Source organism: Amblyomma mixtum, chromosome 5, assembly GCF_055824585.1.
Source record: "Amblyomma mixtum isolate Tamu chromosome 5, ASM5582458v1, whole genome shotgun sequence".
NCBI lineage: Eukaryota > Metazoa > Arthropoda > Arachnida > Ixodida > Ixodidae > Amblyomma > Amblyomma mixtum.
This window is the reverse complement of record NC_143016.1, coordinates 16,865,206-16,892,969: the sequence shown is the minus strand read 5'-3', so window position 1 is coordinate 16,892,969 and position 27,764 is coordinate 16,865,206. Positions and strand designations below refer to the sequence as shown.

The following is a 27,764-nucleotide window of genomic DNA, read 5'->3' as shown; positions in this document are numbered from 1 at the left end:
GAGAGGCGGCCCGTACCTCGAATGATCGAGTACTGTTAACAAACAGCACAAAGTCCGTGGTACTTGCAAACTTGCATGACTTTTGAAACTCTAATGCAGCACGCAGACATCCTGCCACAAATTCAACAGTTACGGAAGCGCCTGATGGTCGGAAACGTACGACGCGCCCGCGTTTGGCAGCTAGGCGCGTGACGATTATGCGCGAACATCTGGGCGCCCTAGCGGAATACCTAAAGGGGACACATCTGGACGTATTCTTTTTGAAGCGCTCATAGACTGAAACGGTCTGCATTTGCGTGGCTCGAACGCTCCACAAACAGATTGCGAACAGCTGGTGCGAACACATTCATCCGCATTGGAGATGAGGTTTAGCTGTTCGGGAGAGCAGACGCGGCACGTATGTGAAAAGCAGACGACATTCGACAGTATAACACGACGACGTTTCGATTTTTAGAAAGCAAGCTCGCACGACACGACAGTCGCAAATCAACGTATGCGATCAAAGTTTTGCAAGCGAGAATGAATTTTGAAAGTTTATATTAAAACTGCGTGGAAAAGTACTTCCCATCCGCAAGCCATATATAACTGCACTAAAACTAGCAAAGTAGTTCCATCAAGTGCAGGCCCAAACTACCTTTGGAGGCACAAGTGCTTCCTGAAAAACCTAATCGCTCTAAAAACTGCTCAATATGGCCTTATTTCAATAGATCCCAAGCTTATGCAGCATCAAAATTGTTGGCACGCGCAAGATCCTCTGCATGTCAATCGTGGCGAATTTTTTTTTTTTTTTGTGCGTGCGTGCGTGCGTTGTTGGGCCGTCAGAACGTCAGAATCACCTGGCGTTGGCAGCGAGGGGAGGGCAACCGTCAGGCCGGTGTTCCGCACGCGGCGAAGCGTAGACGACCGCGAAGAAAAAGAAAAAATATCGTGGGCCAACAGCGCGTGGCTCGAGCTCCGGTTCCAATCTGACCCGCGCGACGTTCGGACGCCAGCGTGTCGAGCTCTACCCTGCTAGGCGAATGAAGAAGCGCCTCGTCGACGTTCGAAGCGCGTGTACCTGGACGGGTCGCCGGCACTAACGCCGTCGCCCGATAACGTCGTGCTCGTTTACCCCGATAGTACGTAGTAGTAATACAGACCGCGCCAGTACTGTACCCCAAACCCCCCTTTGGCGAGATTGCGTAATGGCCAGCTACGAGATTGTCCTGTTCCTGCTGTCGCTCCTGGTCGGCATGGTGCTGCGGCGGGCCGTTCCGGTGGCCGAGCTCAGCGTGGTCGAGCAGCTGGAGCGCAAGCTCAACAGCCTCGAGAACCAGAAGCGCAAGCTCAAGCGGCAGCTGGCAGACTTCAAGGCACGGGCGAGCAAGAGCGAGGCCAGGCTGCTCGAAGACACGTCGGCGACGCGCGAGGGCCAGGCGCAGGTGAGGCCCGCGTTGACCAGTGCGCAGCACGAAAGCGCTGCCCCGCAACTCCATAGCGCTTCCACAGGTCAGCGTCGCGCAAGTCTGGCTGACGACGAAAGCCAGACGCCGGGGCCATCGAGGCCGCGTTCTCCGATGTAAAGGTTGGCCACCACAGTATATAAGCATCAAGGCTGGCGCTGCTCCTCTATCGTCTACGTGGGTCTTCGCACACGCGCATGAGCAACCAGCTGAACGGCGCAGAACCACCGCAAGGGGGAGATGCACTAGGCAGCGCGAGCGCGGGTCAGCCACCTCCCGCAAAAGCATGCCCTATTGCATCACTTTATTTCGCAATTTTACTGCTTATGCACGCTTTTCATGACACCAGTGATGCCTTCTCTTACAAGGCAGATAACCGTCTCGGAAATGTAAACGCTTCATTCCTTTCAGCACATGCACGTTTTTGATGGATGGGACTATTATGCTTTGGACCACAGGAGCACTCTTCCCGCTTAAATGCTTGGCATGAATTGAATGCAGCAGTTTTCGAAGCACTGCTCTCCCCTTGCTTTTAGCCCTGCATATGCAAGCCAAGCCAGCATTTCAATGCCACTCCAGTTCATTGGAGGTGTACTTAGGCAGTGTGTTCTTGTTTCTTTCCAGATGTACGTAGATCTTGACAAGCAAAACCGTTCTGAGCTCGAAGACTCGTCCCGTGAGCTGGAAGTATGCGCACACAATTACGACGAGGCGGTGAAGCTGCTGCACTTCTGTCGCACCACAGTGCTTGAAAACCTTTCCGGTGCCATTGAACTTGCTGAGAGGCGCAACGCTGCAGTGTCAAAGCTGTACTTCGAGGTATTTGGAGAGACGAATGGCAATGTTCAGCTGCTGAGCGAACTCACCGACCCCTGGAGGCGATGGGCTGAACTTCTGGCAACGCAGCGGGACCGTGCGGACTGTGTTTTCACGCACTGCATTGAGAGGGCAAGTCGCCACAAGAGGATAGAAATTGAAGAACTGCCAGCCTCTGTGGGCCTTCAGCACATATGGGTATGTCTTTGCTTTGCTTTGTCTTTGCTTTGCTAATGGCTATCCTTGCACATTGCCTTATACTGCTCCATGCCATGTTGTACCTCAGCACAACTTGGTGAAAGTAGTCTGTTTGGAGCTAGTCAGTAAAAGCACAGCAGCACTGTCAAGACAGTGTCTTCATGCACTGCGCCAAGTGCTTCTCCTTGTTCCACTTCAGATCAGCTGCAGAAGTCAATGGCATAATACTGAAATTAATTAAAAGAAGACATAACTGTGCTACAGGCATTGGTGCTAACACTGTCGTGGCTTTGAAGTGCATTGCTCCCTGGCAAGCTGGCCTTGTGCAGAGAAAACTTCAGCACAGTGAGGGTAACACACCTGAAAAATAAACTTTTTTCCCCCGAGGCCGGCAGGTTGTCATTATTACCACCATTCATGTAGGCTTCCCATTATATGCCATGTGTTCATCTTCCAATTTTTTTTATAATTGCACTTGACCGCTGCTAGCAGGAGCCTGACTATGGCTTTGACCGCATCCTGGACCTGGTGCGGCTGCGCCTCTCGTCCCCCGTCTCACGTTCGGACAGTGTGGCCGACTTTGAGTACCTGCGCTGTACCAGCAACCTGTCCCCTGCCAGCACTCTCTGTGGCAGCGGCAATGCTGGAGGTGGCCCTGCAACCGCCACCGGCTGCTTCGGTACGGTGCGCAAGTCTGGCTACCTACGCCTGGCACGCACACTGCACAAGCGCATGCCTGACGTGTCCGAGGAGCGGCTGGTGGCTTGCCTGGAGACGCTGCGCTCACAGAACGGTGGTCTCACTGGGCTCCGCATCAGCGAGATCCGGGAGGAAGTGTCACGCCTCGTCCAGGAGTGGCCCCCCTCAGCCGTGCGATGATGCAGCCTGACCCTCTTAGACCATCATCTTGCTCACGTTCCTCATCCCCATCATCAGGTGAGCACAGAGGGCAGGAGACACCGAATTTTTCTTAGAGTGTTCCGCTATGCAATTATGCTTAAGACAATAGTAAACGTGGTTCACAATGTGAAATTCAGCTACGCTCAGTAAATAAATTATAACTTGAATTCTTCTATACAGTTATGGTTTCAGCAACCGAACGGCGGCTGCAACATCGCAAGTGAACAGGAGATCATGTAAGGTATACAAAACTGCAATACAATAGCTCTTTGTTCACCTGTTGCCATTTTGACTTCTGGAGTAGCTTTGTGTAAAAGCTGCATTGAATTTAAATGAAAAAGCAGTGGTTATATTGCAGCTCTCGTATGCCTCACACAATCTCATACTCACTTGTGACATGGCAGCAGTTATTTGGCAAAATGAAACCAAGACTGAAAAAAAAGTTTAATTACAAAAGGTGATCCATGATTACTAATGGCATAAGTATCATTTTAAAAGCAAAAACGCACAAGGAATAGCGTTTCCACCCTTTATGGAGGAGTGAAAACATTGCCGCCTTGCAAATTTTTAACAATCTCTGCCTTCATGATCACCTGGGGTGGTATTCTGCCGGTGTCGCCTTTTGCGACATGTCGCATATGGGCGGGGCCTAAAAAAGTGCTTACAGATGCTCGAAGAAACGGAAAAAGCCGCCGGCACTTTCGTCTGCGGTGCATTCATTCACTCCGAGAAGCGACAATTTACCACTGCTGATCCACTAGCAGCAGTAGTTTCGTATCTTTTATAGCAAGAATATTTGCCATCACATGACGTCTAATGTTCAAAAAAACATTTGCAAATTTAATATAAACTCGCTTTACTTCATTTAAGTCTATAAAACACCGCGAAAAAGCTCCAAATCTATTTTTTTTTCGTTCCGGACGGTTGTGCTAGGTTTCGGCTGCGTTTCGGGCAGTTGCAGACGGTAGCAGTGTAGCTGGAGGTGCCATTAGGCTTGCGCGCTCCAGAATCGAGAGCGTATCTAAAAAACTAGGCTGAATTGCAGCTTAAACTTTATCGTCGATGCAAGGTAAGTCATAGCGAAAAGTAACAACACCAGTAGTCGCCGGTAAACATGCCGACCGGAATCGCAAGGACTGCTGAATTGGCTGAAGCGGGCGGCTCTCGCTTGAAAGGACGTCGCCATGTTTTCACGCCAAGGGCGCAAAAGCCGCAACTGCCGATTGCGTTCGTACGCTAACGGTAGCCCGTCGCCCGCACGAATCGCTTCAGCGCATTCCGTTGTTCGACTAAGCGTAGTAAATTGGGGCGACGTCACGACGACGTAGCAGGAAGGCGGATCCGTGTTGTCACGCCGCCGTCACCGCGGCTCGAGCCAATCAGCGAAGTGCGACTGCGACATGTCGCAAAAGGCGACACCGGGAGAATACCACCCCTGTGCACAACAACTTATGCTTATGCACGTGTATCACGTGCTTCATGTTGCTTCTTTTGGGTATCATTGATTCACTGATGCAAAAAGTGGCTGGTAAAAACAAATGCTATCGTATGAGGACAAGGAATATGGAGCTTTTAGGTTTTTTTGGGACAGTATTCGGCGGAATGGACTACAGCTGCAATATCTACACTTGGTGTGTAGAACTGCTCCTTCAAAGTTTGTGTTCGTTCATTATTCTGCAATGCTGTTCCCATAGGTGTAATAATTACTCACATGCCTTGATGCAATAATCAGGTATAAAAACATCCACATATTCCATATTTGTAACTGCGATGCAGTGTCACCTGGGAACTAACTTTCTGGTTTGCAATAACACACACTGAACAACAGTGTGTTGTATTTTTACACTTCCTGGGTTTAATGTTTTCAGGTACTGCTTTCAATTTTCATCCAAAACAATTCTTCACTTTTCCACTGTGAAACACCAGCTGTTAAATTTTTAGAGGCACGTGCAAGTCATCGAATCACTTCGTTTTGAAGATAATTTGACTCCAGAAATTCAGAAAAAGAACTTTTACTGGTGCAAATTCTGTGTGGATGAAAATGACGGTGGGCATGCTACTGAGCACCTTGTTGTGCAGAATATTTTACTGTGTTTGCTAACAGACATAAGAAACCACCTTATTTATGACTTGAAGGATGTTAAATTCACCGGAAATAGAGGAATCACTGCTAGACACAGCACACTTTGAAAACGCAAGTTCGATCAGTACAGGTAGTGTTTATATAGTACTTAGCAGTACAGCCAGCGCAGCCAGAAATACAGAACATAGCTGCAGCACAGTCCTACTTTCAACGCTGAACCAGAACCATGTATATTTTGTTGCTGCTGTAACGATAAGCATGTATCATATTCACTACTACAGTCATAGGAGTAGCAGGGACAGTGCCAGAAGGTAGGGGGGGGCATGAAATGTTGGGTTTTGTGTCACTGCTCTTCATAAAAATAAGCATACAAAACCCAAAATGTAGTAGTGCGAGCTTCGCATACCTGCGATTAGGCCAATGTGAGCTGCACTGTCGTATGAAATGTCCTCATCATTAGGGTGCAAACAACGAAGTGCTTGGCACATTCATCTGTGGCCTGGCAAATATCGCGCCGCTCGCCTTCCTTTGGTGTAGTCACCGAAAAGTAGCAAGTTGCATCTCAGATTAACGTAAGGCATGATAGAACACAATACTTCATTCACAGTGCCTCCTCAGCTTGTGTGGGGAATTCCCATAAATGGCGTGACTTTCTGAAGTTACCTGCTCATATTTTCTGAACAAACATAAGCTAATTCCCAGCAAATCTGCTAATTTCACCATCAGGGGAGTAAATTATGGCAGGGCCTGATGCTTATCAGTTGAACACTGATAAGCATTGCAACTGCATTGTTGAGCAAGCATTTCATATTAGGCAGAGTGTCCACTTGTTCATTGCATATGTCTAGCTTCAGGCAAAACGTGTCAATCAATCAAAACGTGAAACTGTGCTTTCCTATCTAGATAGTTGCTCGAACTTCCCCTTTGTAATCTAAAGCCCTGATAATTTGTCACCAAGATATGCTCGTTGGAACTAGCTGGCTTTTGTACGCAGCGAGCTGCACAAACTGACGCCTTCCTGTGGAGCACTATGTCCCCAATTGGAACAAAATGAATTTATTGAATGGCCCTTTCAGTGCAATTTCTACATTGCATTTCACAGGCCTTAGCTGTTTCACAGCTTCTATGTCAGTACCATGAACAAATGCGGTGTGTTCTTTTTACACAGGTGCCTGCTGCCATCAAAGAAAAAAAAAGAAAAAAAGGAAAGTCCCAAGGCAGTGGTAGTCTAATCTACCACAGCCCAAAACATTGTTTTTTATCTTTAAAGACTAAAAAAGAAAGCAAAAAGAAAAGCAAGAGACAAGAGGAGGAACAGCCCAGGGTCATCACCGATTAGCGTTTATTTGCAAGCGGCTGTGGTGCGACTCTCACCTGCGCATATTCTCACATTCGCTTAGCACGCAATGGACGCTGTTGCACACCACGGACTTCACTTCTGCGTGCGTGCTTGGCCCTGGCTGTCGAAATCCGCCATCCTGCTGTCAGTGCTGAATAATGTGTGAATAAAGCTACTCATATAAAGCCTAACTGTGACGGTTTCCTGAGCAGGCAATCTGAAGACCTTTTAATAAATGTCAATACACTGCCACGTGTTCACACTATGCTGCATAACTTGCCAAACACAGCAAAAGCAATGTGCCTTGGTATTTTTGGCAACCTAGACTACGAGAACTCCTCCCCACTGCCTCTCGTGTGTGTTTTGAGAGCCGTATTATTTGCAGCAATGAGTTCAGAAGCACGGGGGAGGGAGTGTGGGAAGAAAAAGGGCAACTTGAATACTGGTGCAATGTAAGGCTTTATCAGGGGGCTCTGCATAACAGCTTTACTGATTAATTAAGCCACAATGACTACTGCATGACTTCCTAGAGGAAGCTAGTGACAAATTATTCCTTTAGGGTGTTACAAGGTCGCTATTGAAAATGTTTGCTATGCTTATTCTGTTCACTGCAAATGCAAGGTGCATGCAGATCCAAAAGTCCACAATTACAAGAATGAAGCAGGCCACACTTTGGCAACCATTGTATGACTATGCCAATGGGACAGATGTTAAGACAATGCCTTACTGTGAGCCTCTAATCAAGACTAGTCCTCTGCACCTCCTACCCCATGCACGTTTTAGCAAATTTCGGCTGATGCCTAAGGAAGCGCTAATTTATGTGATTGCATTGTTGGTGAGGCCAATACAATATGTGAGTGTCCATAAAATAAAGTCACTAAAAGCTGTCCGAAGTGATCAGTATTGTTGCTCTGTGAGCCAATGTGGCATGTTCCAGCTATGCAGATGGCCTGCACTATGGCAGTTTAAGGTGCATTAATTAATGCATGAACAGGGCTGGCAGGTTCATGACAGATGTATTACTGCGCCAAATCACACTGCACAGAGGTATATGTACCTTTCGGCAACAACAACCAAGTAAGTGCGCAGCTGTTGACTGGTCACTAGGCGCTCCATTTCAGTTTCTGCCAGTTTCCGTCAGATAAAAGCTCAAGATACAACCCTGTGCGATAGCATTGTTAAAAGTCACGTGCAGATAGAGAAGGTTTTTATCTTGCACACACACACGATGCTTCTGACGCACGCATGGGGAGTTAACTAGCCGATATATCCGCAAGCCCAAATGAAGGACTTACTATGTCATTTAGCATGATGTTTACTTGAAAAGCCTGCCCGCTGGTGTTAGCCTGTGCAGTGCCAGTTTGCACCATATTGTTCGGAACTTGGCTCCGAACAAAAAAGGGCATTTGAGGCAGCTTTTAAATTTGCTCAGGATGTGCTCAGCTACTTTATTGGCAAAAAAGTCACCAATGTTCTCTCAGACTGGCTATTTCTACTTGACGTGCATTAAAAAAAAAACAACGCCCTTTGGTTACTGCAAAAATACGATCTTTGTAGCTACATGATTTGGAAAAGATGTCCACAGACTGCTCCCACTAATATACAAGATTAAGTCTAATCAGTCACCACCGCATACATATTTAGACTGCAAAATGTGCCTAGATGTGCCTAGCGAGGCAGATACTCTACCTCTACACCACTGCTGCATCTATTTACTGAATGTATACTAATTGTGCACAGAAACACTGGTAGCAAAAAGACCTAAGATTTCTCAACAAAATAAGATGGATTAGTAACAGGTGGAGGGTAACAGAGTGGATTCCAAGAGAAGGCAAGCATAGCAGGGGGCGGCAGAAAGTTAGGTGGGCAGATGCCGTTAAGAAGTTTGCGGGGATAAGGTGGCCACAGCTGGCACAGGATAAGGTTAATTGCAGAGACATTGGAGAGGCCTTTGTCCTGCAGTGGGCATAGTCACGCTGATGATGCTGACTTTAAAAGCTACCATCTGCTAAGCAGATGGTAACAAGGATGTGTAAAGAAACATAAAGGCATCCCATACGATTCACCAGAAAAACTTGCTTGATGGCTTATGCCAGTATAAGGTGTATTTCCATCGTACTTTCAATGTTTTAAGCTTGGCAGATACATTTGATAGAAAGTTAGCAACAAACATCTCAGAAACATTTGTGTTGAAATACCCAAGCAAGGTTTCTAAATTTCAAATTTCTCTTTCAGCTTATAAATGGACACCATAACAATCATACATTACTCATTCTACCATTTTGCATCAAGCTGTATGACAACAAAACACTCTGACCATAACATATTACTTCCTAGAAAAATTTGTTTCAAATATACTTTTATTTCCTAGAAGTATTGTCTAATAGAATAATCTTGCTAAAAATACTGTTACACAAGGGTCATTGTCCTCATTCGAGTCATATCTGTTTCTATGTATCGATTGATATCATTATCTCTGACTTTCGCATGCCATGTCGCATTTGAGTGAGTGACATCACATATATGTCCAGTTATGTACCTTGTCTTTTGTACTTGATTTTTTGTATCTGTCCTGCTAAGGTCACGGAAATGACCGCAGTATCAATAAACAAATAAATAAATAAAGGCATGGTCTACACGCTACTGAAAGCAGTAGTTCAGCCTTATGTTTCAAGCACGGAGCAAGGTTGTTTCACGTCAAGCCAAACCGCCAAGCAAGGTTTCTGCTTGGTAAAAATGCATCAATTCATCTGTGCTGAGGGAAGTTCCCTCTACTCAGAATCATAAATATATATGTCTGTTGCGAGCATCATAGAGAGTTCCTCTTTTATCTCTCAGATTTAGCCAAAGTAACAAAAACAGAGCAAAAAGTAAACAGCATGGTAAGTGAAGAAATTCTACCTGATCCAGTCTGACCTAACATTCAAACCAAAAAGAGAGCACTTTCACTAAAATGCAGACTGTCCTCCGGCACGAGTTTGTCCACTTGTGTTCAGTACCGAAAGAACTGGTCATTGCAATTTCGTTTCCGACACTCTGAATGACAGACACACTCCCCCCGAAGGAAAAAGTCATCTAAAATTTTGAACGCAACCAAATCGCGCCTGCAGTCCTTTATCGATCGAGCTAACTGCAAGCACCAAAGTCTCACAATATTAGACTGAATAACTAGCAAACAAAATTTTACATTTACTTTTGTTACATAAGTCGCAAAATTCAGCGAGAGAGAGCACAAATGTTCTAAATCTTTTTTTAACCTCTGCACCTGTCATTCTTTCCTTAATCCCATCCCCCACAGTATGGCCCAAGTGTCCACCCACTGTAAGATTGCTACATCTTTCCTTACTGCTACTTTTAATGCCCAGCTAAGGATGCAGCGTCTGTGGCTTCAGCACAGAGAGGACGCTTATGCCTTGAGCTACACACCATGGTGCAAACACTCAATTTTAATGCGGAAATGCATTTGTAGGCTGCACTTTGCAATTCAAATGCTGTGAACTAATCTCTTCCAGCAGCTTCCACAATGTGACACCCTCTCTCGCGTAGCAACCTAGCAGCCACCAAAGATACCTCCTTGCCCATGAAATGGTGTACGTGCACCGTGCGCCGACTACACTATGTGCAGCACTAGCGCCATCCCTTGGGAGCAGCGCAAACTTTTATTTCCCACAGCAGCACCTATCAGGTGCACTACGAACCTGTCACAGATTGTAAGTGTGTAAGCGGCCCATGGCCTTCCATAAACACCAGCTAAAATAAATGACCAGTTCCCTCCTAGAAAGTCGCTGAACATACCTGTTCGATTCCCTGCGTGTATGTATCAATGCATCCTTTTCAAAACAGACTGAATTTTCAGGGTTCAGCTGATGACAGTCGTTGAATGTGACACTCATGACAATATATTCTGATTCCATGCACTGCACCTTGTATCACGTTTATGCCGTGAAAATAGTACAAAAAACCACTGACACACTCCTGCCATCCACACAGACAGCCTGTTCTTCTGAGAAAGCCACACACTCTGTACACCTATGCGAGATTCTCAACAACTGGATGGTTCGGCACTGCGAGCTGTATGTCTACTTGGAATGTGTGCCCGATCATCATGAGCCTGAGGAACGAGGCATCCATCTGGCTCGTCCAAACAATGTACGCTTCAAGACTTCTTCGCACCACAGCGCCTCCATATAGCGTAGCAGCACTATCAGTTCAGCACATACAAAGCATCTTAACACTGCTAGCCCCAGTACAAGAAACACAAAGCTGCATGATAGAAGGCAAGGACCTTTCTTTCTCCTCCTTTAAGCTGAAGATAACTGACAGCAGAGAGCTCAGGTTCTCCTCATCCTCTGCCTCCCCTGTTACGTGGGATCAAGACAGTACAATGCATGCAGGTATACACAAAGTTTTTGGGTGTCCATTATTTTGCCTTGAAAGGGGTGCATAGGCCCAAAAATCATGAAAATGACCTGTACACAAGATAGCACAGCATTAATAATTAATGACAAACTATTTCGTACTGGCAGTTTCAGTCATCTACGCCAGTGCTTAAGTGCACCTTGATATCACAGTCGAACAGCCAACCCGGACTGCTATATTCGTTATGACATCAGTTTTGCCGGCAAGTGACTGGCTGTTCCTGTGAACAACCATTGGGTTCGCTGGCATCACAAAATTTGGGGCACGTGCACCCTGAAGCCACTCGATGCTGGCGGAAGTGTCAAGCAGCTTCTCAGACAGCATTCAAAATCATTAAATTATTCTCCATTCAATGTCTGTGACTCCCTAGAAGGCATCTCCTTACGCCCATGAAACAAATCAGATTGTCTGTTAGAGTTCGAAATTTTGTGTCTGTACACCTTTGACAATAGCTTGTTAACTACTAGCACGGTACTAAGTACACTTATTAGTAACATGACAGCTTGAGAAACGCTTTCACAGGAACAGTTTGTATATGGGCTCTCAAGACAGATGAACAACTTTTTCTTGCTTCATTAAGATCATAACGCTCAACATGACCAAAACAGCAGGAAGTTCATATGGCTTAAGAACTTTTACCAATATCTGGAAGTAAGGACATGCTGCTAAAATTCTGCACTACAGCATGCACCAAAAATGGCATAAATATTTTCGTCCAGATACTGCACATTAACGGAGTGAAATTCAAGCACCTTATAACTGCTTGACTATATACTACAGATGGTGCACACTGCAATTACGTAAGCATCTTCCCTAACCAAGAATTATATTCATAAAACATGTAGACATGTTAAATTGGTTAGGAAAACCACGTGAGAATTTAAAGGCCCTACAGGGAATGTATTTATACTGTCAAAATATCTTTACTTTTACTGAAGCTGAATGTCTGAAGTGAAGGTGACCATCTTTACTTTTACTGGCTTCACTTCAACAGAATTCTTGCGTAGTTCATCACATTTGCTGTCATAGTCAACTTGATTGTTAGTTTATTAATATAGGCATCCCCAAAACAGATTTCTTAAATTTTATCTCTCTCGAGGGCAGATTAAAGGCAACTATAAGCCATACAGCAAAGGCTGCAAGCCGATCTCTCCATACTTCAAGCACAAGTAAGAAGAAGACAGTGTTGTGAGGTATGGGCTGTTGATTCAGTGAAGGTTAGGAATTGGGTCTTTATTTAGAGAATTTGACCCAAAAGAAGAAAGGGCCCCAGCTGCCTGCAGATTTGGTGCACACTTCCGCACAGTGATCACTGCTTCCCATGGTGAAGCTGCTCATCAGTTCTCACTTAAAGGGACACTGGAGTTTGCAAGTGCAAACTATAACAAAGATTGAGTGATAGGTTGACTGAATTCTGATTATGAATGCATCTAGTAGAACAAGGTGCTGACCATTTGTACGAGATGCAGGATTGATATGTTTACAAAACATTGCATGAACTATTCATGTGATGTAATATAATACACGACACATCATCTTTATCACATTTTGCACGGGAATTCTGCCTTAACCTGCCCAAACCATCAGCTAAGTCAGCACAACCAAGTTCAGCCAAACAGGACAGGATGCAACCACACCGTCCCCATCATAGTTCTAATAATTACACCACAGATGACATCAGGTGCATCCAGAGTGATGGGAATCAAAATGAATCAATGACGGCAATTTCCTCATGCTGGTTGGTTGGTTGGTTTATGGGGTTTAACGTCTCAAAGCGACTCAGGCTATGAGAGACGCCGTAGTGAAGGGCTCCGGAAATTTCGACCACCTGGGGTTCTTTAACGTGCACAGACATCGCACAGTACACGGGCCTCTAGAATTTCTCCTCCAAAGAAACTAAACTTGGTACACAGTAAAGAGCGTAGGAAGCCACAAGCGCAAGGTGACAGCTTACAGAGCTGCGAGGTTCACTCACTTGCACATGATAACAGCACACTTGCAGAAGCTGCTGCGTCACACTCGTAGGTTCCACTCCACTGCCAGCAAATTGTGAAATAGATTACGGAGGCCTTGAGTTCTACTTTTCAAAGGCCAATGGTCTTTGGTGTCTCCATAATATGTCCGCAATCATCAAATCAGTACGCAGGGCCTCAATCTGGTTGTACCGCTTAATTTAAATAGGCAGTTCTAAAGGTTCACTGATAAAACAGTGCACCAGGCACACATTTCTCATTCCTACAAAGTGCAAACCTCCCATGCATTCAGGCTGCGCTATACTTGGATTGAAAGCACTTACCAAGACCACGTGACTCTGCTTGCAACGAGAAGTGGGCAGCGTTAGTATTGGCACCGCCACTGCTCCGATGAATGGCCCATGTGACCTGTTGAGCTCTAGTGAGCAGATGACTGGTGACGTCTCGTCCAATCTCCAAACATTATCTCGGACACAGGCATCCTGCGGCGAGATTGACAAGGCTCCCGATGAAAATCGTATCTCGGTGGAAAGACAAAAGCGCGGCAGACGTGGGTGGGCACAGATGTCTTATCTCGAGCCGCACTCGCCAGAACTCGCGCGCGTGACACGACAGCGCACATGCTTTCTTGAAGGATCGGCACGCAGTAAGCGAACAAAACTATGCGATATCCAGGCCACAGACGAAGATCAGTTTGCCATCACGCGATAACGCCAGCAGACGCGAATTTTCTCGCGGCTGCAAATGAAGTAACGATAAAACGATGAGTGTGCGCAGGCGGAGGCGACAGCCAGCGCTTGGGACAGCAAAGCAACTTGCATCACCCCGAGAGTGACCTTCGGTCATGCTGCGAGCCCTGCCTGTTTTCTATCTAGACTACAGTCAACGCAGGAAACGATGGATGGACTGCAAAAACGGCATTGTGTCTACAGCTTCGATCAAAAATGCGGCTATAAATTTCAAACCGAGTGAATCCACGTACCATAGCAGCACACACAAGCTAAGAAAATACACCAAGGGGGTACCAAGGGTAACGAGTGGCACAGAACTGAATGTCAGTTCGCCACCTTCACTGAAGCCGCAAGCACACTATGAACAATAAGCAATCAGCTCACATTCACGTCACCGCACATCGCTGGTTTACATCGTTGCGTCACACTGGAAGGTGATTTGTGTCACAAACAGCACAAACACAGATGCATGCGGCTACGTTCGTGTGTAAGTTAAAACAAACAAGCACGGTTAACAAAATGGTTAAAAGTGCGCACAAGGACATACACGTGTGCTTGCCAGCCTCCGTGCCACGCCGAGCAAGGTACTGCAACCAGTGCGCTTTAGGCTTCAAGGTGTCAATATGAGGCGGCATCACAGAGACGTTACCTTCATTGAGTGACAAGCTAACACCGATATCGCCACTGTACATCTGGTTGCTATACTTGCGACGCACATCACCGGGCGATATGGGTGCTTCGCGGCCCCTTCGGCCCTGAAGAACTTACTCATTCAAAGGCATAGCAGACGATATCAAAGAAAGGGGCGGAAAAATGCATGCGTAATTGCAGTGAACGACGTTTCGCGCCGCCCAAAGCACCGCCAGCGCTGCTTTCCATCTGGTTTCGGTTTCGAGAACACTTCCAGGCATGTTCTCAGCACTAATGCTGTAGGGGCTTCAAAACTTCTGTCTCGATTCTCGTGATCCAGTGTTGAACAAATTTCAATAGCGAGAGTAGTACCTACGCAGCTCTCAACGCGCGCAGACTTGTGGCATCGCGACGATCAACTGCAGTGAAACAAGTCACGCGAGAATGAATCATACACTCGTGCTACGATGAAGTGCGGGTTTTGCATTGTGAGTCACTTGTTCCGGTGGCATACACGCAGTTCATTTCATTTTGCTGCAAACAATAGTTACTCAGAGTGGCAACAAGAAATACAATTAACAGCGCGTGTTTAGTACAAATCACACTGATATATGAAGGAACACATACTAAAGTGAGGTACACGAAAGCACAGCAAATATATTGTGCGCTTATGAAGCAACCACTTATGTGCATGTTTTTCACTTGCTCAGTACGCAAGCGCTCTAGATCGTCTGATCGTTTTATTGTGCAGTTTAACGCGATCATTAGGATGTCAGAAAAAGAAATATCCAAAAAGAGAGCGCCGCGTTTGGACAAGCCGCGCAGCTGTTTGTATATCAGACTGAAGGCACTTCTTCCTAGACAGTCTATGTTCTGCGCGTTCCGCGTTTTACAGCTGCGCAGACACACGTTGGTGTGTGCCAACTTTTGCAAGCATTCGGCGGATACAGGGTCGCGTCGCAGTGTTTCAAAATAGCAAACGCTTCGGCCACAGCGCTTCGAAGAACGACAGCGCAATCAGGTACTGATGCCAAACCTCTACGACACCAACAACGACGAACGGATCTGCTGCGGCAGTAAACATCGAGTATGATCAGGCAGGTGGGGGAAGCCTCGGCCACCTCAGGACCCGCTGATTATTATTTTATTCGGGATGCGAAGGGTACTGATGGGTTCTCAGTAGTTCCTCGAACCCCTGCAAGGCTTAGCTGTGACACCGAATGCGTGTTACAGAACTGAAAAAAAGACGTTGTCCCACATTTTTAATAGTTGCGTTGGTTGGACACCAGGAACAAATTTACTGAGGACATACAAATCGACACTTGCAGCCGGCTTACTTCATATGTAAGCAATCCCCAGCTCCGTTTTGTGGGCTGCTTTTTCGCATTTGCAAGCTCAATGCGCAGGAGGGAAACCCCACCTTGTCTTCACTGGCGCTGTGCATATCGATGGCCTGGTGCACCACGCCCTACTAATGCGTCGAAAGCCCAAGGAAATAACAATTCACTGTTCACACGCAATAACAGCACCAATGCAGCAATTCGGGGACATCGGAGACTCGGCAGCCTCGGCGTCAATCAGAAACAGCACTCTTAAACTGTTGTATCACAAAATAGCTCATTTATACATTTCAATAAACGGATTAAATACCGATATCCGTACTCAGTCGCTTGCATTCGCTAGAAAACAACACCCAAAATTAGGGTGCCTACCCAAAAATTTTGCTTTCCGTCGTTTCGTTCGAACGATTTCGTTTACTTCGCGAGAGATGGTGCTAAAAGCAACACCTGACGTCACGGAAGTTGCTGGAGGTTTCTCGAAAACGATGACGTTACACACAGAAATCTTTCGTCAGTCGCGCTCTCTGATTGGTGGATATCGACGGAGCCGTGTTGCTGGCCTGGCTCAGCCAATTGCAAGCTGCGACGTATTCCTCCCTCGGCCTATTTAGCCTTTGTGCCCTCAGTGAGCCGGCAGATTGCATTGCGCCTGCACCCGTTGCTGTGTGATAGTGAACTTCTGCCAAAGAGGTAAGCCTCGTTCGATTCATTGTTTGCGTTGGACCGCTGAGTGGACTCCGACGACGAAGTTGAAGCGGGGAACGGTTACCAGCCTCGCGCAGATCGTGCTATGGCAGCTCGAAATTAACGGCTTCAAGTACCGCACGCAGCAGTCTCGGGTTGGTCTGGCTGGCGGTAGGCGAACTCAACGAAACCTCGCTCAATTACTTTGAAATTCCATGGTAGTTCAGTTCGTATTCTTTTTGCTATAGTGCTAGCTTTGTGCATACCAAGAGCGTTTCGCACTGTCAGCGTTGTGTTGGGCCGTACTGTAGGGGACTAATTGGTAAGCCTACTACTGCGATGTTGCGTTTGTGCCTCAAGATAGGATTCAGTCCCGCTGTCTGTTAGCTGAGTAGGATTGCTTTACGAAGATCGCATCCCCTTTCCTTTACCAAGATTAACTTCGTTACGTCTTAGCCTTTTGCGGTAATATTGTGCCCGGTAGTGTGGTGTGTTGGAACGGCTTGAGTGCGACATGTTAGGCCTAGCCGCCATCTTTTCATGGGTGTGCCGCACTTTCCTTTGGTCGGGGCACTTATCAGGGTTCTTTGTTTTCCCAACAGAGCAGCCAAGATGCAGATTTTTGTGAAGACCCTGACTGGCAAAACCATCACGCTCGAAGTCGAGCCCAGTGACACGATCGAGAACGTGAAGGCAAAGATTCAGGACAAGGAAGGCATCCCGCCTGACCAACAGCGTCTGATCTTCGCCGGAAAGCAGCTTGAGGACGGCCGGACGCTGTCCGACTACAACATTCAAAAGGAGTCGACCCTTCACCTCGTGCTGCGCCTGCGTGGAGGAATGCAAATCTTTGTGAAGACCCTCACTGGCAAGACCATCACTCTCGAGGTCGAGCCGAGCGACACCATCGAAAATGTCAAGGCCAAGATCCAGGACAAGGAGGGCATCCCGCCTGACCAGCAGCGTCTCATCTTCGCCGGCAAGCAGCTCGAGGACGGCCGCACGCTTTCAGACTACAACATTCAAAAGGAGTCGACCCTCCACCTTGTCCTTCGGCTGCGCGGTGGCATGCAGATTTTTGTGAAGACCCTCACGGGGAAGACCATCACGCTTGAAGTTGAGCCCAGTGACACGATCGAAAACGTCAAGGCCAAGATCCAGGACAAGGAAGGCATCCCGCCTGATCAGCAGCGTCTTATCTTCGCCGGCAAGCAGCTCGAGGACGGCCGCACGCTTTCCGACTACAACATTCAAAAGGAGTCGACCCTTCACCTTGTTCTTCGGCTGCGCGGTGGCATGCAAATCTTTGTGAAGACCCTCACTGGCAAGACCATCACTCTCGAGGTCGAGCCTAGCGACACGATCGAAAACGTGAAGGCCAAGATCCAGGACAAGGAAGGCATTCCTCCCGATCAGCAGCGTCTGATCTTTGCCGGCAAGCAGCTCGAGGACGGCCGCACGCTTTCAGACTACAACATTCAAAAGGAGTCGACCCTCCACCTTGTCCTACGGCTGCGCGGTGGCATGCAGATCTTCGTCAAAACTCTCACAGGCAAGACGATCACGCTTGAAGTTGAGCCTAGTGACACCATCGAAAATGTCAAGGCGAAGATCCAGGACAAGGAAGGCATCCCACCGGACCAGCAGCGACTCATCTTCGCCGGCAAACAGCTCGAGGATGGCCGTACCTTGTCCGATTACAACATTCAGAAGGAGTCGACCCTTCATCTTGTGCTGCGGCTGCGTGGTGGGATGCAAATCTTCGTCAAAACCCTCACCGGCAAGACCATAACGCTGGAAGTCGAGCCGAGTGATACCATCGAAAATGTGAAGGCCAAAATTCAGGACAAGGAGGGCATCCCGCCGGACCAGCAGCGTCTTATTTTCGCCGGCAAGCAGTTGGAGGACGGTCGTACCCTCTCCGACTATAACATTCAGAAGGAGTCGACCCTTCATCTCGTCCTGCGGCTCCGTGGTGGCCAGTAACTTTTTTTTTTCCATGCTTGGACGCTCTTGGCTGAAATTGGCGAGTGAAATTTTTTTTCCTTCGGTGGTACCGTGCTGTGTTCAGACTGCGAAATTTTTTTTCTGCACAGCGCGCCCATAATAAAATTCACACGTCCAGCATTTTAAGTGTGTGTTTGTGTCTGCATTTTAATGCTCGCTGCGTTGTGCACCTTGAGCTTGGGGCAAGTAGTTAAGCTTAAAATGGCTTGCAGATGGTGACCGCTGGTCCAGCATATTCTCAAGCCTTCTGTTGTTGGCACCAGGGTAGTCTGACATAGCCTTGCATGGCTGCATTCAGTTCGCATGGTATAAAAATTCCTCATGCCTGCACGGAGTACTGGCCGTGACCAGCCCTACCAGTTTGCCCAGCTTTGCTCCTCCAAGGGAACGGAAGGTGTTGAAAATCGGAAGTATGCACTGATGCAAATAACAGACTAGTTCCTATAAGAAACTGTGCTGCCGTGTCAGAGTTCATCGATTGGACCACTTGAGAAGATGCCTTTGCTGAAAGCATCAACTGATGCATCGAAATAAAGGCCCCATGTCCAGGTACTAAACAAATCTAATTGATTGCACATAAGAAATCGGAACCTTGAAAATGCACAATAACTGATTTGGCAGTTGTGGGTAGGGAAGTAAGGATAGAGTTCCTTATGATTACCGCAGAAAAGAAAAAGCTTACAGAGTGCAAGAACCACCCTTAGAAAATAGGCCAAATGAACGGTTGAAATCTGGAAGACTTTCTAGAAAAAGACCTGTCAACAGACTGGGGGAATGCGATCACAGCTGCCTTTTCTTCGAGGCATCGGTTGCAAATATAAAGCAAGCGAAAGATCCAGTAGTCTTGCAACATACTATTTAATAAAGGGGAAGGCATTAATCTGGCATTGTGTGGATAAATAGCATCGAAGATGTCCACAAATGAGGTTATGGACTGCGCCGGAACGATTTCAAGTATTGGCACATTTAGTGGCCCAAGCAAGGATTCAACCGAACAGATTTGGGGAGTTTGGAAACGAGACCATTGGGCACCAAAGAATTCCCCAGGAGACTAAGGAATATCAATTGGGGCACATGCTGCTCCGAATTGCAAAACTTTATGGACATTTGGACCTTCAGAATGCGAAACATTGCGGTAAGAGATAGCACCTGTACTTCAAGATGCAAAACATCATTGGCCACAATTTTAGGGAGTTCCAAACAGGCGCAGTGCTTCCCGCTCAGAGAGCAGTAGAGGGTGTAGTTTGTATTGTATGCAGCTGCTGCAGGAAGCGTTTTATAAATCATTGAAAAAATGTGTCTGCCCGTACAACAATGGGGGCTGCTCTGCCTGTGCAGCAGTCCCGACTGCCTGAAATCCTTCTGCAGCAACCTGATTGATCTCCATGTGTCTGTCAATAGAGAGGGGTGTCATATGTAACCTTGATACACTTTACAGAGCATACTTGTGGAATCGCGTGGTGCCAATAAGCAAGCGAGATGCGAGAAAATTAACAACCCACACTTTTTTACATTAAGACATAAGACCCTGAAGAGAAAAGTATACAACAGCTGTATCCTACCGGTACTCACCTATGGGGCAGAAACATGGAGGCTAACAAAGAGGGTTCAGCTTAAGTTAAGAACAACGCAGCGAGCTATGGAAAGGAAAATGATAGGTGTAACATTGAGAGGGCGGAGTGGGTGAGGGAACAAACGCGGGTTAATTACAGTTTATTTGAAATCAAGAGGAAGAAATGGGCTTGGGCAGGGCATGTAATGCGAAGGCAGGATAACCGCTGGTCCTTAAGGGTAACGGAGTGGATTCCAAGAGAAAGCAAACGTAGCAGGGGACGGCAGAAAGTTAGGTGGGCGGATGAGATTAAGAAGTTTGCGGGGATACAGTGGCGGCAACTGACAAAGGACAGGGTTAATCGGAGAATAAATCAGAAGTATGAATTAAAACTGAACTGTATCGCCTTATTGCTTCAACATGAAAATGCACAAGTGGTCTAGGTACAATTTTATTAGTGCCACAGACAACTGTACACCAATATGCAAAATTAAAATCATATTTATTGCATAACATTACATCTTCTCATAGCTCATTCGGTGACCACAGCTGGTGCAAATTTTGAAGTATTCATCACTCTCTTCATCATAAGACTCCGGACCGTAGCTGTGGGCGTGGTTTTGTCCAATTGGCCGGTACAGGCTACTCCTCACAGTCATTCGTAGCTCTGTAACAGGAAGGAAATAGATAAGGCTCTTCCAGTCATTTTCTGGTTTGCACTGCAGCCTTTAGTACAAAATAATGCATTGAGGAGTGATGACTCCTTAAAGGGCAAGAGAGGTGGTTTAGGTGTCCTGTAAAGCAAAACATCTAGAGCAGAGAACTCCTCTAATCCCTCAGATGACGTCTCCCTTGTGCACACAACAGCAACTGACAAAACATGCAATATGAAAGAAGCATGAGGGACAGTTGTACAGACAAGCTGCATTCACAACTAGTACAATTCTTGATAAACGCTATCACCCTCCACAAAAGTGTCATGCATTGTTGAGGAAAAAAAAGAAAAATCCTGTCACCCGGAATCAGCTTCCAGTGCTACTGACTCTAAGCACAGCTTGCCATGCAAGAATTTTGCCTTCCTTGTTTACAATCCCTATTGCTTGGCTTCAAATTTTTTGCGACATTTCCTTGAGTTTGCATGAGCACAGATTGACCCACATCATCTGACCCTTTCCAGCTTATGCAACTGCCATGCAGCCTTCAGAGGTTCTGGCATCTTCATTGCTGCATGCATAGTACGGTTCTCAACTCGTGGCAGTGATTCAAACCATTCGTGATGTGCTTGCACCTTTATATATCTACCTCCCTTCTGCCCATCATTGTCAATCGTTGTACCTCTCTTCCTTCCTATCTCCTCCTCCCCAAGTTAAAAGTTCGAGATTTAGGCTGCCCTCTGCATTTCATAGTAAATAAACCTTTCAAAGTGAAGTAAACTAGTAAGCCTGTGAAAGGGAGACTTTCGATGGGGCGTAGGCGAGTACAGAGAGGATTAAACCCGTTTTGTACGTACTGCATACAAAGATGGTTGACTACTGCATCTAAGCATGCTGAAATTGAGCTGAGATCCAAGGCAGCGAACAAGTAAGCAGTCACATTTCACAAGCTAGCAAATAACGTGTCTGTGGCACTAAAGAACCCTATATAAGCAATGGCTGAGATTCATTTCATGCAAAAAAAAAAGGGCTGACTGATGCTCATCAGAGAAACATGACTCTAATATGTAACATTCACTTTTAACCAAAATTTCATACATTTCTTTTAATATACAATTAAACTATTCAAAGGTGAGGCTGAAAAAAACTAGCTACAATTTCTGATTCTGAGCATGATGCTATCCTCCTAGGTAGGTTACTAAAGCCAATTTATACAGCTCTCTGAAGCAGCAGCACAACAAAGTGACTAGCACTGCACCAGTCTAGCACTTTTTACTAAATTAAGAATGCCGGCACTAAGCTCTACATTTCGAAGGTGACTTGCATACTCGTTAAGTGGGAAATTAGTTTTTCTAAAGTACACACAGAAGAACACGAAACATAAGATGCGACACTGTCAATTTAAAGACCTTCCACAAAACTGAAGACATAACACAGAAAGTGAACTAAACATGGGTGCCAACCAGTCTATGAACAGGACTTCTAGACGCACCACAAAAACTGTACAGCAGAGGAATCAAACAAAACCGTCAAACTGGAAGCATAAAAAGGTTTCTAGAGTACTGGCGCAAGCTCCTCACCTTTGACGCGTTTGTTGAATGCCTTTCGTTTCCTCTTCGATCGCTCTTCATCCCTCTTCTCAAGCTGCTCGTCTAACGCTTCCAGGGATCCCCAGACTACTATTGCCCTTTCCTCAACCTTGAGAAGTGAGAAGAAAATAACAAAAAGCACTAGCTTGATCCATTGGAAGAATTAAAAAAGTAAACACCAGCACATGACTATTCTTTCAAACAGCCATGTGCTAATGATGTAGAAGAAGAAAGAATGCAATGGTATGGCTTGGAAGAAGATGCTGACGAAGAGGAAGGACTAGGCACATCCTTTGTAAGCCCAACAACAACAATAATATGATACATAAGCTTCAACAGGAGCTACTGCTCCAATACTTAAATATGTATTTATAATTGCAGAAATGCCTTTTAGCACCCAAATTTGTGAAGGTTATAATGAAATGTAAAGAGTGGATGGTAGCACTCCAGTTCTTAAAACCAGTTGTGTGAGGCATTGAGAGCAGGAGATTATGACTAGGAAAGACATATGAATGAACACTCTGATCCAACATTTGGGAACATGGCAGAAAATATTTTGAACATTTTGTAGTTTTTCCTTGCTTACTTCAAATGGAATTGACTATTTCCACTGTGACTAAAGGCCTGGCCCCCGCAACAGTGCTGTTCTATACGGGGAATTTTCCATTTTTCAAATAACCTGAGGGGTAAAATTCGTCCAAAAAGTAATTTGTAGGGGTTTCTGGAAAATTTAAGAACCAACATTGTCTCACTTCTTCCAAATTGACAATTTTCAAGCTGCTGGAGGAAAAAAAGGCCTGAAAAAGAAAACTTTGGGTATAATTAAGGAAATTTTCGATTACGGCATGGAACAACTCTCTCAGTGACTAGTTTACATCAAGAAAAACATCTCTCCCACAGTGACTGAGAGAATGTTTTTCTGAGGTAAAGCTGGACAAGACAGCCTGAATAAGTAAGAGTTAGACATCTAAACACTTGCAATGCCTGTGAGCTGACAAGCCTGCTGTTACCTGCACAACAAATGCATATGCTCAAAGGCAAGTCACTCAGCCGACAAAAATTGACAGATGTGACAGGACAGGCACGCTTCTTCCCTAACTAGCCTGCAGGCATGTGTCGATTTTATAAGAGGGGCACTCTCCAAGAAATTTTTTGATATAAAAAAAGCTGCACTGGCACTGATTTTTTCAAGGAAAAATGTCTTTAGATGCATAGTGCACGTAGGGCTTCCCAAATTCCCTCCACACAATCATCACCTCCCAGAGATGCCCATGATCCTGCCCCTGCATGCACCACTGCCATCCCAGTGTTTTCTTCTTCATCTGCCACAGCTTTTGGAACAAGCTATAATCCTCTCCCACATCTTGGTACACATATGGACATTCTTTTTCAGAGAATTTTGATACTCTTGTCAGATGATGCACTATCTAATGGGAGGACCATAGCAGTAGGCATACAGAGGAAAAGCACGACAGCCGCAGCTTGAGGAGGGAGTAACGTCCACTGCACATACCTCTCCTAAAAGGGCACCAAGGATAACGCCACCCAATTTATATTTTTAGTAAAAATAGAGCCTGAGCCCCATTCTAGGCTTGTTGATGTTTGTCTGGCAACAAAACATGCATTTATTGCTGAGATAATTGATTTACAAAATTTTCCCGCCACTTGATTCAAACTCCTGACAACTAAAATGAAAAGAACTCCGTGATCACTGTTTAAAAGCGAATGGTGGTGCGGCCCACCTTCTGGGACTTACACCTAATAAAACTGCTTTGACGCACAGCAATTCAGGTACTCGAGAAATCAGTCAGTGACAGATATGCCTGTATTTCATTTTTTTTTTCTGCCTTTTCAGTGAAAGCAGTGTCTTTTTCACTAGAATGCAATTAACACAGGAATGCTATCGATAGAGGCAAATTTTGATTTGCCCTCAGTGTCTCTATACAGAAGCAGAGATGCCAAAATTTATACTAGGTCACTTTTTTTTTGGCACTGTAAACATTGGGTATGATCGCAGTACATGTGGCATAAATATCACGCAATATTAAGTAATTGCTGCACAGTTGTTTTGAAGTTCAACTTCAAGTCGAGATCTCAACAGATCACAACAATGCAGTTGGTCACGTGGGTCCAAAAATGTCTCACACGCGTCTTCACCCATTGCTCTGCTGCTTTTCCTCTCAAGATCACAGCAGTCTCTACACACGCCAAATTTGCTGCATCAAGCTGCCAGCATCACCAAGCCAGAGACACATTCACCGATGACATAGGCCAAGAAAGGTTTGTTTAAAAACCTCCTTTTATGCACCATGCTGATGCTGCTCATAACGGGTTCTGAAAGTCTATCCAACCCACTGGCATATATACTTAAAAAAAAAAAAAAAATTGAAACGAATAAAACATTTTTTGACATTTCCTACCTTTGATAGTTGCCCGTGCACCTCGTCAAGCAATGAGCATACTTTCTGTAGCCTTATAATTGAAAATACTTGAAAACAATTCTTATGAGGAAGGAATGAGTGTGCAGTGGAAGAAATCAGTCTTGAAAAATATCCATGCCTTTTTTTATGCCAAAAGGCAAGGCCACATGCCGTAATGAGGTGCTCCAGATTAATTTCAATCACTAATATGCGCTGAAATCACACTGTGCAAAAATTTTCACATTAAATTTACACCAATACCTATGGACAGGATCAAACCCACAATCCTGTCCTAAGTAGTGGAGCATGGCGGAAATTTGGGTGGGTTGGTAAGCATTCATGATTTTGTTCACAGCGCAACAAGAACGGGAAAGACGAAAGAGTGACAGAAACAAGCGCTGACTATCAACTAGTTTTTATTGAAGAACAGAAGAGGTAGACATAGAAACACTTATCAAGCACACAGAAGTTTTCTGGAAGGCTGGATATTCACCAGAAAGGCACTTTACGTATCAGCAGCCCTTCCATTGCCTTATCCGAGAGGGAATTGAGGTATCTAAACTCCCACGTGCCTTCCAGAAAACTTCTGTGTGCTTGATAAGTGTTTCTATATATACCCCTTCTGTTCTTCAATAAGAACTAGTTGATAGTCAGCGCTTGTTTGTGTCACTCTTTCGTCTTTCCCGTTCTTGTTGCGCTGTAAACAAAATCTAAGTAGTGGAATGCCACAGCCATACAGCCACAGTGGGCCATATATCAGCTTAACAGTTCCAACAAGAACTTTAAAACAACTCAACTGCCCCCACCCTCATACATATTCTATATCATATGTCACGAGTAATACCCGGAGCTTTAGGCATTTGCCTAAAAATGCCCAATACGTCATTCTAGACTGTACCCGCCTTTTTGCTGGTTCTATGTAGTATCCAGCCATTTCGTGCACATTTTGGTTGAGCATGTCTTCCCTCCTTTCCCAAGCTTTGAAGAAAGTGGTAAAGAGGACAAACAAGTACGACACAAGTGACTACAACACCAACAGGTGCTGAGTGAGCAGCAGACTCAGAACAGCAAGCCAGAGCACTGCACTGCATGTAGGCAGCATGCCATAAAGGCACCTTTGCGTATCAAACTGTGAAGTATGGAGGCATTGCAATCAGGAGACTGGCACGAGAATCCATAGAGGAGGTAGCCAGAAAAAAAAGAAGAAGAGAGGCAGAATTTACAATCGTTTCGCAGATCAGATGTGCTACGGGAAAAAAAATACGGTTGTGTCGACTGAGAAGCCCTACCTCCATCAACTTTCTTGTTTCAAGTTGGCAACACTGATTTAGTGTGACATGCAAGGAAGTTTTTCAGTGCACAAGGCTACTGTTGCGGAGAACAAAAGAAGTGTCAAGTTGTAGAACCTAAAAATCTCATTTATATCAGCGGGCATCCAAGAAACTGCACACTCCATGCCCGACTAATGTGCCCGCAAGTGCACTGCTTCTTTGTTTTAGCAGTATGAACAGGTTGACTTTCAACGGAATCTGGGTTACAAATACTATTTTATTTTGCTGCTGAACAATGAAAAGTATTATTTTAATTCATTTTTGTTTTTAAAGCACCTATTCAGCACATCTTTTTTTAGCCTAAATGCTGCCCTATCTTGTGTTTTTTAGAGCCTCCATTTCTGAGGCCTAAAGCGATATCATGTTGAGTGGTTCCTAAATCATAGTAACCTCGCAAAGAGACTTTTTTTCCTCTTATTATTTCTTATGCTGCTATTTAGTTTTTGTCTTGGTTCATGCTATATGTGGTATTCATACTGATTCACACTAATTTGCATTAGCACAGCGTTTTGCACCTGCATCATGGAATGGTGCCCATTCTATGAAAAACTTGAGAATACTGCTTGTGTCTGTAGATATGCACACTTGTTGAGGTGTATTTCCAAGCTTGTGAGTATGTCAACACAATCCTAAAATGGCCCAGTGACTGACAGTCGGTAAATACTATAAGAATGAGTAAAAAAAACTTTTGGCCGAGTCTAAGAATGCGACACATTATACAATAGCTAGCAAAAACACTTGATATAAATTAATTTTTTTTTTCGAAAGCCAAGTCTCAAACCCTCCAAGCATTAAGAACGATGACAATAAGCAACACTAAGCAGTGCAAGAACTGGAAACCATTTTGCTCTACATATGTTCCCCAAAGAGTAGCATCCTTCACTGCTTCATATGTGTACACTTTTAGTCAACAACCGGCCAAAACCACAGTCAGTTACCCAATGCTGAAATCAAGATATCAGCTTTGTGTGCAAAATTTAACTACTTAATGGAACCAAAAAGCATGTTTACACTAATGACTTGTGATTGGATGTGAAAAATCTGCCTTGTAATACTAGTCTCTGCATTTAAGGTTCCATAGTGTTTTACTATGATCCTTCGCACTCCTCTGGTAGAACTGCTCGAAAGTTATAGCCTGTGCACATTTTATGAGCAAGAATGCCATGTCTCTGATGTGTGAGAGGACAGAAATATAATGATAGGAGCTCACATTTGTTTGGAATGAACAGTATAGATAGCCCCTGTTACCTGGCACTTGAGGTAAAGCTTCATGTTGCCATGAGCATGGTGTGGATTGGGCTTCAGTATGAATGGCAGCGGTGGCTCCCTCAGGTCAAGGTCACAGTCCTTGAGTAAGTATTCATTCTTGCAGTCTGTTCGGGTAATGAGCTTGTGCTTGTCTTCCTTGTCCCTGCACAAGGTTGCGAGGGCAAAGGTGTGAGGTGCAAAGCTCCTTTCATAGTTGCTTACAGCTCCTAGGATCTGCTGCAGTGAAGTTGACCAAGTCCGAAGATCAATTTTCAACAAAAAAAAAGAAAATGTAAAGCAAAAAGCATGCACTGCCAACAGCCACCACAAAGAAATTTTGTGAAGCTAACAATTTCATAGCATACACTGAACAAAGAAAGACAAATGGGCTAGATGGTATCAAATGGGC

General features: G+C 45.4%; 4 protein-coding genes across 17 annotated transcripts in view; 2 read left to right on the top strand and 2 right to left on the bottom strand.

Annotated features, from left to right (window-relative positions):
* The window catches only part of LOC149341392 (major facilitator superfamily domain-containing protein 12-like), a 44,090-nt gene extending 27,830 nt beyond the window's left edge, over nucleotides 1-16,260 (bottom strand). Inside the window, exons 1-3 of one of the 9 annotated variants that reach the window (XM_089543484.1) lie at nucleotides 14,449-14,809; nucleotides 13,494-13,652; nucleotides 17-2,377 (exon numbers count right to left, since the gene is read on the bottom strand). The gene's annotated coding sequence lies outside the window, so the exon portion shown is untranslated. Of the gene's footprint in view, nucleotides 1-16; nucleotides 2,787-13,493; nucleotides 13,653-14,448; nucleotides 14,822-14,907; nucleotides 14,930-15,951 lie in introns of those variants that run through there. The other 8 variants (XM_089543483.1, XM_089543481.1, XM_089543482.1 and 5 more) reach the window with 8 other exon arrangements.
* Nucleotides 452-6,969, top strand: LOC149341393 (uncharacterized). 2 transcript variants are annotated; one of them, XM_089543489.1, is made up of 4 exons: nucleotides 452-1,421; nucleotides 2,067-2,456; nucleotides 2,946-3,392; nucleotides 6,608-6,969. In XM_089543489.1, the coding sequence occupies exons 1-3, from the start codon at nucleotides 1,185-1,187 to the stop codon at nucleotides 3,333-3,335; spliced, it is 1,017 nt and encodes a 338-aa protein (XP_089399615.1). In that variant the 5' UTR covers nucleotides 452-1,184; the 3' UTR covers nucleotides 3,336-3,392; nucleotides 6,608-6,969. The 2 variants fall into 2 exon arrangements, with proteins under 2 accessions (XP_089399615.1, XP_089399616.1); XM_089543490.1 differs by having other exon boundaries at nucleotides 453-1,421; nucleotides 2,949-3,392.
* Nucleotides 16,261-16,403: 143 nt separating the features above from the next.
* LOC149341391 (polyubiquitin-C-like) lies at nucleotides 16,404-18,688 on the top strand. The gene is made up of 2 exons (XM_089543487.1): nucleotides 16,404-16,561; nucleotides 17,158-18,688. Exon 2 carries the CDS (start codon nucleotides 17,168-17,170, stop codon nucleotides 18,539-18,541), a length of 1,374 nt encoding a protein of 457 aa, XP_089399613.1. The 5' UTR covers nucleotides 16,404-16,561; nucleotides 17,158-17,167; the 3' UTR covers nucleotides 18,542-18,688.
* Nucleotides 18,689-20,597: 1,909 nt separating this feature from the next.
* Nucleotides 20,598-27,764, bottom strand: part of Xpac (DNA repair protein complementing XP-A cells homolog Xpac) — an 11,652-nt gene continuing 4,485 nt past the window's right edge. For all 5 annotated transcript variants that reach the window (XM_089543492.1, XM_089543491.1, XM_089543495.1 and 2 more), the window contains exons 4-6: nucleotides 27,356-27,518; nucleotides 22,348-22,465; nucleotides 20,598-20,781 (exon numbers count right to left, since the gene is read on the bottom strand). In XM_089543492.1, the coding sequence (XP_089399618.1) occupies nucleotides 20,630-20,781; nucleotides 22,348-22,465; nucleotides 27,356-27,518 (433 nt within the window). In that variant the 3' untranslated portion in view covers nucleotides 20,598-20,629. The remainder of the gene's footprint in view (nucleotides 20,782-22,347; nucleotides 22,466-27,355; nucleotides 27,519-27,764) is intronic.